Below are 12,499 nucleotides of genomic sequence, written 5' to 3'. Positions count from 1 at the left end.
TGCCATGCAACAGAGAAATGGGATTTGTGACTATCAGCTGCTACCTCAATGCAGATATGCAATTTCTGTTGTTCAGGAAAAAAAGACTTTATTAGTTAAAAAAAACATTTCTTAAATCTTTGTAGTCCGTCTCAGTTTTACAGATAAAGAGTGTAAACATCGTGTATAATGAAGGAACTTGTTTTGCAGATTATCTAAAAAATGTGTGGATATCATACGTCTTCCTGCTTTACAGAAACAGAAATGTTGGGTTATAAATAGAGTAAATCTACCTTGATATCTGCAGAATTTGATCTAAGACTAAAGTAAAAAAGCTGGTGACCAACATCTACTGTACCTGTCTAAAACGTAGGCCAGTGCCTTCTGCCTGGTCCCAGAGTACTCTGATGGGCTTTTCTCCCAGGCCACAAGGTTGGAAGCATCATGGAAAAGGTGGATGTTGACCAGATCAAAGGCACTGATGGAGAAAGGTCACATTGTGAGCGATCACTGATGTTTCTAGCACACATATGCATAAGAATACAGCCACAAACTCTAATCTGCCATCTTTCATTTTGTTCTCTCAGAGAAAAACAAGACAGCGATGAACACCTCCCTGCAGATCCTATCTGGGTGGTTTTTTTGTTAGCATGGGGCTTGGCAGGGCAACTCAGAGGAATTGATCTTATCCCACGGGCTTTATTCTGCAGTGACATCCTGAACAAATGAATACATCTGTAGCTTTGACTGTGTCCGATCTGATCTCCCATTCTTCACCAGCCTCTCTCTCTTTGCCGCTCTTGTCAAACGTCACGCTCCTATTAAATGCTTACCGTTTCAGCTCTTTAGTTCTCATGTCATCCCTCTATTAGATTACAATCCCCATCTTCCACCCCTCAGCCACCTACTCCTCCCCCCATTCCCTAGCTCTGCACGCTGGAAGCAGCGATGGTATTCATCCCGTACAGGTTCAATTGCATGTAATGTTTTTTGTCATCTGTCATACGCAACTGCTCGAGTAACGTGATTACGTCTAATCGAATCCCTGCTTACTTCTGCAGCGCGCTGTCCGGAGAGGATTCGGCTATGTGAGTCGCTCTCTCCGTCTGGGTGCGCTGTCTATGATAACCTCACAGAGCAAGACTCCCTGCAGCTCCAGGGTGAAGTCAGACGTGACTGACGTGGCTAGATATTCATCTCTAATCACAGCGATACACTTGTAATGATTCAAGGTTGAACAGTGATGAGGTGGGATGTGTCATTGTGGGGACCTATTAATAAAACTCACCAGTCAGCCATGGCCCATCGAGTTCTGATGAATCCCTTTCTGGACCACTTGCACTGCAGAACAGAGAGACTCAATTTAGCATGACAATTGACAGTGGCGAGGATTTACCACGAGACAAATGAAAGCTATAGACTCAAATGTTTCACAGTCAAGTAGCAATGTCCATCATCTGGGAGCAGAATTTCTGGTTTGCATTTTTCAGCACTGCTCGAAACTCTGCAGTTCAATTTAGACAGACAGACACATTTCATTAAAAAATTCCTGAATTGTGAGCTTTTAAGGCAATTAAACTGCCTAAGTTACTGTATGGAAACGGGCTGTTAATGACTCTATAAATACACATTTAAACATCAGAGTTAATGGATGAACAGTGGCGGAACGTAAGTGTATTGTAGCAAACACTCCACTACATTTCACTAGGAACATCCATCCATCCATCCATCCTCTTCCAATAATCTGGGGCTGGGTCACTGGGGGCAACAGCCTGAGCACCTCCCTTTCCCGAGCCACCCCCTCGAGCTCACCCGAGAACAGCAAGGCGTTCCCAGGCCAGCCGAGAGATATGATCTTTCCTTCTCCTTGTAGACATGCCCAGAACATCTCACCCGAGAGGCATCTTAGTCAGATCTCCGAATCATTTTAACTGGGACCATATACTATACTGTTACCATAGTTATACCTTTTTTTATGTGTTTAAGTTTTCCATCATCAGTTTTCAAATAAAAACAAATTGATGCTTTGTTATAAGTAAAATTCAGAAAACAGGAAAAAAGAGCTTGACAAGCCAAAACATTAAATTAAGCCAATAATAAATGGCCATTGTCTTTCACCTGTGTATACCAGTCAATCCATTTCATACCTGCTTGGCAACCTTTTCCAGATTTGAACAATCATTTTCAGAAAAACATTAGGACTAAAGGTGGAGTCAGTCTGAGATCAGTCTGTGATTGAATGGGGTCAAGTTGGCAATTACAGTGGAGGAAATTATGATTTGATTCAATCCTGAATTTTTGAGTTTGCTCACTTAGAAAGAAATGAACAGTCTCAAAAACACATTGCATAAAAGTTAGAAACTGATTTATAACTTTTATGTTATATTAATGTTATATCACAATTCTGGCTCCCAGAATTCAGCATTTGGTTTTTGTTTGAGTCATTTTAATGTAAGTTTGCTCGGCTAACATTATTTCAGAATGTTCAGTATTTTACAAAGTATTTTAATTTATGTAATAAAATATCGATATTTGGTGTTCCCTTATCGACACAATATTGCAACAGAAAATATTGCAACACTATTCTGTCTATATTTTCCCCCCCCAACCCTAATAAATATGAATAAATGGCTTCAGTCAGAATCCACTGCCTACAAAATTAAAATCAAAGCACTGCATGTTCAATGCAAACAAGATTCAACATGCTTTATTAAAACTAACCAAAAAAACAACCACATGAAGATTCATACTTATATTGTACATCAACATTCTTATGAATATGGAGGACTTGGTCAGTCAACCTGAAACATTCAACGCCATAAAAGAAAGAAAGTGGAATGCTATCAGTCTGTTTTTACACTCAGTTAATGTTGAAACGTCTACATTTAGGAAAGCTCTTTAAGAAGCTGGCAGCGCGAGGTGGGTTTTAACCTAGCTCACCTCAGCCTGAACACTCAGTGATCCTGACAGGCTTTTATTGAGTGAGCTGGTCAAGGAAGTTTTTACAAGAAGCAGAAAAATGGATTTTGACCATCCTAACCAGCTGAAGTTTTTGGTCGAACGGTGAAGAAGACATCGCGGCAGAAAGTAACACGAAGCATACGTTTCTATCTAGATTCATCATTTTAAGTGAGAACGACCAGAGAACGGTGGCGCGAGTAGCTCTATGGAAAAAGATGCTGGGAGACACCAGGTGACAGCTGCAGTGCAGACATCCACCGTGCAGCTGTTTGATCAGATCAGGCTTGTGGGATCTGATCAAACAGCTGCATCTTTCTCAAACAGCACATGATCAAACAGCACATGATCTTTTTCAAACAGCACATGATTCACCATGAAGCTGGTTATTAAATGAGAGACAAATTGATGTTGCGAGTGTTCTCATTCTGAATAAATAAGCCTCTTTCTCATAACCTCTCTCTTTTTTCCTGCCTCTCTCTCTCTGTGTGTGATACCCCTAATGGGGAGTTAACTGCAGTGATAAATAAACTAATTACGGGCCAGGTCACATAATTACAAATTGACTAATTTTATTTAAAAAGCTCAGATGCAAATTAAAAGCCTAAGAGGTATTTGATTGCGCCTCACATCCTTCAATCTGCATTAGTATAAGATTAACTGTATCAAATTGAATTACATTAGCATACTTGAATTAATCCATAGTGCCTTGGCAGGATGTATGGACCCAATTATAACTTGCTGTCCCCCGAAATTGTGACTTTGAGAGGAGCATATGTAAACAGATCATGCTGTAGCAAAACCGATTGGCCTCGCACTTCAAAATATACCTATATTTTTTAACTTAATGACTATATTAAAAAGATAAACAGAAGCAAACAGAAGCAATAAGGCTTATGTAGTCACACACAAAAATGCACTCTGAATAACACATTAGTTTGTTGCACGTTAAATCCATTAACATGCTGCAAATGTTTATCAATGTAAAGTTGAGGAAAGAAAGTATTAAGAGTATGAGAGGATGAGTAGGGACAAGATGAAGAGCGAGAGGTGGCGGTGGCGGTGGGGGTGGAGGGTGGACTTGCTCAGGACCCGTACGAGCACTGACTGCCGCCAGAGACGTTTAATCTCGATTTAATTTAAAGAGCCATTAACTACAATCGCAGCATTAAAATCCATCACTTTCTTGACACCCGGCCCCAGATTGCCCCATTTCCTCCACATATGACTGATTGACCCCCTGCTCCATCGCTCGCTTATAAACACACTCACGACGCGCACGAGGGCGCGAACATAGACAACTATCAGAGTGCATGCTTTAAAAGCATCACTGCAAAGTTTAAAATAATAATAATAATAAAATCATCATCTCTTTATTTCACACAATACGAGTGATTTTTTTGTAGCAGGAGTCCGAGTGAAGTGATTATCTCACAAAATCAATCAGAGCGCGGAAGAAGAAAACGGTGCTCGGCCTATGGGCTGACATGATGACATCACGCTTTGGCTGCGACAGCTGATATTGGAGCGGAGATGATGACACAGATGCTGTCCGGCCCCCATTTAATCATGTGCTGAGACATCATCATCATCATCACGCCTCCCTGTCTCCTCCACACACACACACAAACACAAAAATGCTTTTCCTAAAAGTTTAAGAGTTTTACTAAGAGTTCTTTTTTCCCCTTTTTTAAAGACATGCTTGCAGAACAGGTCGCATGTGAAAATATTAAATATCAGATATGGCTGCTGTAGCCACTGAAGGGGAGGTTGATAGTGGGAGTCGAAGGGCGACCGCAAAAGGTCGCGAGGCTCGCGGTGACATTGGCCGACCTTCCACAGGTCAACGATGGCGTCTCCGCCCGTGACAGTGATGAACGGTGGCTACGACGGTGGGGTGGGGAGAGGTGGGGTGGGGGTCACATCTGTGGATGCTCGGCAGAGTACAGACAAACTGTTTGTGCGAACGCACGAACAGAAAAAAAAATAAACAGTGGGGGTGGAAGAGAAAGTGTGGGATTCACTCAAAACTACGACCATGGAAAAATATGCTGATATAAAATGTCACATGTGACACAGTCAGCACACACACACACACACACACACACACACACACACACACACACACACACACAGTACTACCTAAAACACCCTCCTGCCACTGCTTCCCGGTCAGTCCCCTTTGATTTTTTTGACCTTTCTTATACTTCAGCCCCCCCAGTAAATAATACTATGTCGGGTTATGTTCAGAAAGAAGGCGGGGCAAAGAAGAGTGCAGGACAGAGAGCGGAGGGGGTGACACAAAAGCCTCATGACAGAAATGCACTGTGAGTAATAAGTAATACACACAAACGCTGATTGATTTGAGCCCCTGTAGACAGTCACATTTATCTTTATTCCATCATACGGCGCGGGGTGGGGGGTATCCAATGGCAGAGGGCCGGTTTACATGACAGGACAGTACATGAAGACATTGTGTACGAGTGTGTATGCTTTGATAAAGCTGCACCAGAACTACAGAGGGAGTTGCTCTCTTTCGCTACATGCAGCAGTAAAAACACTGAAATTTAAAAAATGCAGGAAGATGCATTTTGTTCTTTTAACTAATTATTGCAAAAAATACAAATCGCAGTGATTTACTGGTCATTAGTATGTCTTCAGAATTTCGCAAACTGGTGATGATTCTTCTCATGAATCATGACACGCTGCTCTTCCCTACATAAGCTGCCTTTATAGGTTAAAAGTATCGGTGTCTGGAACACTTGCACTGTATTTACTTGGTATTGGATTGATACCAAATATTTGTAGGATCGCAAAGCACTGCTATCTATGTCCCAAAAACATGTAAAAAGTTAAAAAAGCTTCAATTTGGCTCTCATTTCGGCATTAGCCCCTCGTTTATGAGCTCCTTGCAGTCTCATGGATCACGCCTGTCACAGAGAACAGCATCTGTGTCACAGGTGTCTTGTCTGGTGATAAATGCCACAGAGCGTTTTACAGGCAATGCCAGTTTAAATGACTTCATCTCCTTAACGTACACATCACATCTATGAATCACGCGTGGCGTTTAAATCATAAGGAGAGAAGCAAGTTAACTTTCAGCGAGGGCAGAACTTGAACGTAATCGCAGCCCCGTATCGCAGCGTGCTACAGGGGGCACTAAAAGGGTATGAAAAGTCAGCGCTTTAATGGACACGCTCACGGTGCCAAACAACAAATACAAACTCATACGGATATTGATCTACAGCCTGCCGCCTATTTTCATCCTTTCTCTTTTTTCACCCCCTTCTCTTTACTGTTGTGTAAAACAATCAATAGCAAGGGCACATTAAGGTCTGGGTCGTATACTTTATTTATATAAGGCAATGACAAATCCTTATGATGCAATGGTTTTTGGAGGCGTGTATTACCGCACCACACAAATAAATACATTAATCCCACCGGGGGGAGGGGGGCAAGGAGATTGACGGAATAACGGGGGAGGGGGGGACAAGCCGCCAAATCCATCACCGCGACCTTTTGGAAGAAATAGCATCTGCAATTTTGTCCACTTCCTTCTTATTCAGCATTTCAATTAACGTCCCCGCTTCACTCCCCCCAACGCACAAACACAGCTATAATTCAGGGCGGGATTTACGGAAAGAAACGACGCTTTGCATATGGAGAGGCCGCCACTTAAATGGGAATCGAACAGAAAGTGTGAAAGTGAGTAACTTCAGAACTTTATGATGCCTTTCAGAGCTGAAAGCAGGGCGTGATTTAGGTTAAGTGAGTAATAAGTAAGATTATCGAGGAAAAAAAAGACAATGTTGGGCTGGATATCAACTCCGTGAGGTCTGAGCCACTTTTCTGGCTATTGGCTCTGCTTGGTCTGCTTGTGTAAAAATGCTTGTGCAATTTCAGCTCTATAAAAAGCAATCGAAATTGCATGCCTTAGGTTTTTGAGGACAAGCTAAACTATACGTGGGCTGCAGGCATATCACATCAAGGTGTTAAAATGATATGGCTGCAAAAGCAGCTTAAAACAAACACCCTCTAAAAGGGTATAATCAAAGCCTCTAGCACTGAGCATCAGAGACAGATCAACTATTATATAATTGTATAATTTATTCACACACTTACTACTTATTATTTTTTTTATAATGGCGTAGATCAGATTGAAGAAGTAAGTTGATTAATTAGTGACAAAAAAATTATACAAAATGAAAAATGATATTAAATTTTATATATGTTGTTTTCTGCTTTATGTTTTTGTCATTTTAACTTTTTTCTTTAATGACTGGAAGAAAGGAAGAAAACTAGCCGCAGTGCCTCTCACACAGAACCCTGAATGTAGAGATGGATTCATGGGTGGGATGCCATGAATGGCATTTTGCTTTAAACTAACACAAACACTCCACACTCCCGCCATGATGTCACCAGCTGTGACACATTATTAATGGGGGACAGTAAAGGTAAGCCACAAGCTGAGGAAAGCGCACATCTGTCTCTGCGGCCAACCTGAGCGGCGTGCTGTCACTCGAACACCTTCCCCAGAGGATTCGAGACACCTGCCCCCTGTGTCCTTTTTGATGACTTTTAATGATGCACTCCCACATCTCTCACAAGACCTACTCCACACACACCTATCGTTATCCCCCCCCCCCCCAAAAAAAGGACCGAAGCAACTGGTTTTGGACTCCCTGTGTGTGGCGTCCTGTCCGGTCCAAGATCCCCGTGTAATAGGATTCCTCAAAGCTGCAGATGGATGGCAAATCTAGGCGGTTTCATCTACTAAAAGAGGGCATAAATCACGAGCGGAGGAAGCGGGGACGAGGCAGGGGTTATCACCAGTCTGCCTCCCCCGTGAGAGCTTTGCATTAAAGCATTAGTGAAATTAATTCATCTTTCATAAGAGGTTTGAGCAGTATCTGTGATCTATGATAACAACCAATTTCTCACTACGGAGGGGCCGGAGGAGGGAGGCAGGCACGGAGGGGGGGACAGGGGGGAGAAAAAAAAATACTCTGCGACCCTGATAGACTACACAAATCTGCTCTTTTTAAATGGGCTAACATTATCTGGAGTGCTGCTCTCTGGAGCATCATCCCAGATTCATATCCCAGCCGGGAAAGAGGCATAAATCACCAGGCAAAACTTTTCTCATCTGTACACCCCCCCCCCCCCCCGCCACAGACACACGCACACACCTACCTACACGGCACATACGCATGCATACACACACACTTCTTTTCTCTCTACATCACTCCCATCATCCTTCTCAGCATACGCCGTGCCAGCTCTGTTGTGCCGGTTTTCTTTGCTTGTCCTGTTAAATGCAGAACAATGCTTCGCTGCAATCATTTTAAATGGCTTTGCGCCTCAATCAGTGTAATTGGTTTTAGATCATCTCTGGAACGGGAGAGAGAAAAAAACTGAAGTTGTTTAGGTATGTAAGTATGTGTGTGTGTCTAGGGTGGCTAAGGGTAGGCAGATAGGTGGGTGGGTTGAAGGGGGTTGGAGGGAGTGGGGGGGGGGGTCCTGCAGTGTGTGAAAGAGACGGAAATTGGGGGGAAGTGTGTGAAGGGGGCCGTATCCATCTGTTTTGCATATATTCGCGGAGGCGGCCGTCGGAGCATGGTTGACAGATGAGTGGGGAGTGCGGGGATGACACACGGGCGGTCGTGCTCTTTATTACTATATCAGCACAGATATGCTCGGCGCCCAGCTCCCGTCTGACGGCGCACCGCACATCGAAACCAGAAAACTGAACACAGGCGGCGTGAGCAGGGAACTGCTCCACGGGACACGGGAAACACAACAAGGACTTTTTCTCTTTGAATTCTTTGTGCTGATTTGTCTTTAGATCAGTCAACTGGGTTTCCCTGAAGTAGGGGAGAAATCTGACTGGAAAAACAAAAAGCTATAAAAACTGCAAAGGAAATAAGCAAACTAAATATATGAATATTCAGGTCTGTATTGGATATGCATTAAAAATGCAACAAATTGATGTATATACAGTACATAACAATGAGTGGGATTTAATACATCAAGAAATACACATTTTGAGCACACATAACCTTCCACTGTAAATAAAACATCTGTCAGCCGGCATCTCGGGAGAAGGCTGTCAGCCAATCGTGTGTGTTTATTACAAAACCCACCTCGGGAAAGTAGTCCTGTGGAAACTTCGCCTTCTCCAGTGTGGGTGTGCTTTCTAGTGTCTCTGAGCAGGTTTCCTTCCCGACCACCTTTCTAAATTTCTTGGCTGAAGAGGAAGCGAGGTTGACAGTGATGAAGGGAGAAGAACGGGGAGAAAAACACACACTGTTACAACCACAGAAGGTTCTTTTTTTAACACTGTGTGAGTGAAGTGTGAGTCTTAATCTTCTAATTAGACTGATTCTTAAAGCTATTTCAGCTTCATCAGACAACTGCCCCACCTGCTGGTCAGAATGAGGAACGCCTGCACTCGGACGAGGAGGACAGACTGAGATGTAAAGTGAGTAAATGCCTGTCTTTGATATTATTGGATCACTGTAGTGGATTAAATGCTGTAGATTTAAAACACTGCAGTCCCTGAATTTTCATTATATTCTGTCATAGGCCGTGTGTACACTTATACTAAAAGATGTTGATGTTAAAAATAGTCAAAGTTTACAATAACAATGTCAGTTTATGTAGAAATTCAATCTTTACACTGCTCTGAATACTCTGTTTCACAGGGTTTTTTAAAACTCTTGGCTCTGTATGGGGTCATAGAAGGTTTCGTGGTCACCACAGGCACACAACAGCTGTTTAAAATCTTTAGTTTGCGACTTAAAGTCAGCTAAAGTGACTTCTTTCAGGCAGATGATGATGACCCCTCTCCTAAGCCCAGTTAAGGCCTTACTATGACGCAAGGCAACTTTAGGAGAGTGAAAGTATAAAAACGTAGCACTGGATATGGGAATAACAGGCTCCTCTTCACCCTCCTCCACCCTCCTAACACCACCCAGGGTTAGGGGGATTTTAATCTGTTTGGAATTCCTTAATGGAAAATATTTTAATAGAAAAAATATAATGCCTAAATGTATGACACTTCACTTGAAATCTTCTGCTAAGTTTCAGAAAATTTGTCTGAAAGTTTGCATGTGGCTAAAACAGTCCCAGCCCAACTGGACAGGCCACCAGCTCAGAGATCAGAAGATTTTATTATTTGCATTTCGTGCTCAAACTAAAATTGCAAACTGACTCTTAAAAACATGGAGACTGCTAAAACAAATTATGCCCGATTAGCTGCTAATGTACTAACATCTGCAGATGCCCGGTGCTGTGATTTTAAATCAAATCTTAATGTGTGTGCACATGGGTACATGAATGCGCCTCTGCTCTCTCTTGTGACCCCTCCCCTTCCTTCGCCCTGTCCTTCACTGGGGTAACTGGTGCTAATGCTGACTTGGGTCTAATAGGAAGCGAGGCGGCTCCACATCTATATCCCCTCTTTAATTAGCGTGGTCACCGGCCCCCTGGGCCCTCTGACACCGCAGGCTGATGAGACGGCCATAGCTGTCCAATAACCTGCTGCACACCATTACTGTAGGCCCGAAATCGTATGAATTAAATCCTAATATTTATAAGCATTACCATTCTGTCCCGCTCCCTTTACATTATCCTCAAAGCCCATCACAGCCTACTGCTTTTGATGGAAGCAGGAATAGCCTGCAAACGGTCGCATGTGATATGCAGGAATGTGATAAAGGGGAATGAAGAGAGGATAGTGGTCATGATGTATGTGTGTCATGTGATGGAGAGAGGTGGGGTGAGGCTCACCTTTGAAATCAAACTGTTGGATGTTTTTCAAAGAGTCGTGGATAAAGTATAAACTTCCAAGAGCCTGCAAGAGAAGAAGACTTTTTTAAAGACATTTATTTATCAACTTTTTGTTTTGTCAGGAGCTAAAAGTCCTTCAAAAGCTTTTCACACCGTCAGTGTTTAAAGGACTGACCTGATGTGAAAATGCCTAATAAACTGCGCTGAAAGCAAAGCCAGCACAGATCTTCCACACTCCACAGCACACTGCACAAACACTACACACACCCCATCCGGCTACACAACAACAGGTGCACCGTGCTCTCGGTACAGTACGCTCGCAGCGCGGCCTCTGTGCACCCTATTCTGGAGTCTTCTAACGTGACGAGTCAACAATTTGAGCTTTCAAAGGACACATTCAGATGGACTTTTCAATGAGCAAAGATCAACTTCAATAGGCTTAAAATCTTAATTTTCCCTGTGAACAATCAGGAAACTTTCCCAGTCGGTGGACGAGCCAATCAAAGTCTGTGGGAAGAAGTGAGAGTGGTGCAGAGGGGGATTTGATGCGGTTCACAGTCCGCTACACTGCTTTTCTGTTGGCCTCTTTACATTTAGGGCAAATCGAGGCAAAGCTCGAGCTCAATCCCCTGTGTCTTTGAGATAGCAGACCTTTGATTTAGGATAATTCCGAGTCTCCTTTTCCTTCAAAACAGAGCCAGAGAGCGGAGCGGAGCTTCAGCTATGAAGACCAGAGCAACCAGATTAAAACGTAAGTGAGTAGAGGGAGAAAACTATTGCAAAAGAGTGAGAAAGATAAGAGCGAATGTACAGGAAATGATAGATGAGTAATGGTGGATGTGACGGAAGGAAGAAGGAGAAGAAATCAGAAGCGAGGGGGGGGGGGGGCTCAATGCATGATCTTTTCCCGTTTTTTCCGCACTCTTTCCAACACGCTGGGAGAGAGTTCGGGCCCGGCCTGGCCTCTGCATTATTTATGAGCGCCCAGCACATCTTGAGATTAAACATTTGCTGATTTGTCAAAAGCACAAACACGAGGTCCTGCCCATCTCCTTGACATATAAGTTCAGCCGACAGAAAACACTGTCGCACATTTAATTGATGAGAACCGCGCTTGGTGACCCGAACCACTGCCGTCAATCCCTCTCCTGCTCAGACGGAGGCAAAAAGGAGGAGGGGGTGGGGGGGGGTGCATATGAGAGGGGACAGCGTTGGGCGAAGGCAGGACTCAAGGTCGCAGCTTCCCATTGCGAGAGGACAGCTTCCAGGAAGGCCCCCCTACACTTATTTGTGCTCACTTGTCTTTATGTTCTCTTTCACCTTAAAGTGCCAACAACGGGCCTGGACACAGAGATGGATAGGAAAGCAGGGCCAGGGAGGCATAAAGGTGCCATTTGTCAAAATGGTGCCACTATGCTAACTGCTGCTGTTTGTGTGAATATTTCACAGAGGAGTGAAAAGACCATTATGCCGTATTATTGTGATATATTTCCTTTTACAAAAGAAGAGGAATTTTCCTTTTTTATTTTTATTACAAATTAATTTGCAGCTGCATTTTTTGTTCTATTTACCACCAGGTCAAAGTGCCTCTTACTGCTAGATTAACTGAAAATTAATAGACAAAAATGTTAGCAAGTCATTCAGGGTGTAACTTTGTTACCAGGCAAAACTGAATAAAATAGACTCGTGTTCGTCATCTGTTCAAGCAGAGCATTTTCTACTATAATATTTTATTAAAAAACCCAAAACTTAATTATTTCAGGGGAACGGT

General features: G+C 43.1%; 1 protein-coding gene across 2 annotated transcripts in view; it reads right to left on the bottom strand.

Moving 5' to 3' along the window:
• The window catches only part of inpp5a (inositol polyphosphate-5-phosphatase A), a 155,333-nt gene that overhangs the window by 51,816 nt on the left and 91,018 nt on the right, over positions 1-12,499 (bottom strand). For both annotated transcript variants that reach the window (XM_082556407.1, XM_082556408.1), the window contains 4 exons: positions 10,729-10,792; positions 9,081-9,184; positions 1,268-1,320; positions 338-457 (listed from right to left, as the gene is read on the bottom strand). In XM_082556407.1, the coding sequence (XP_082412533.1) occupies positions 338-457; positions 1,268-1,320; positions 9,081-9,184; positions 10,729-10,792 (341 nt within the window). The remainder of the gene's footprint in view (positions 1-337; positions 458-1,267; positions 1,321-9,080; positions 9,185-10,728; positions 10,793-12,499) is intronic.

This window comes from Aulonocara stuartgranti (genome assembly GCF_965226115.1).
Source record: "Aulonocara stuartgranti genome assembly, chromosome: 13".
Classification (NCBI taxonomy): domain Eukaryota; kingdom Metazoa; phylum Chordata; class Actinopteri; order Cichliformes; family Cichlidae; genus Aulonocara; species Aulonocara stuartgranti.
This window is presented reverse-complemented; position numbering and strand designations above follow the sequence as displayed.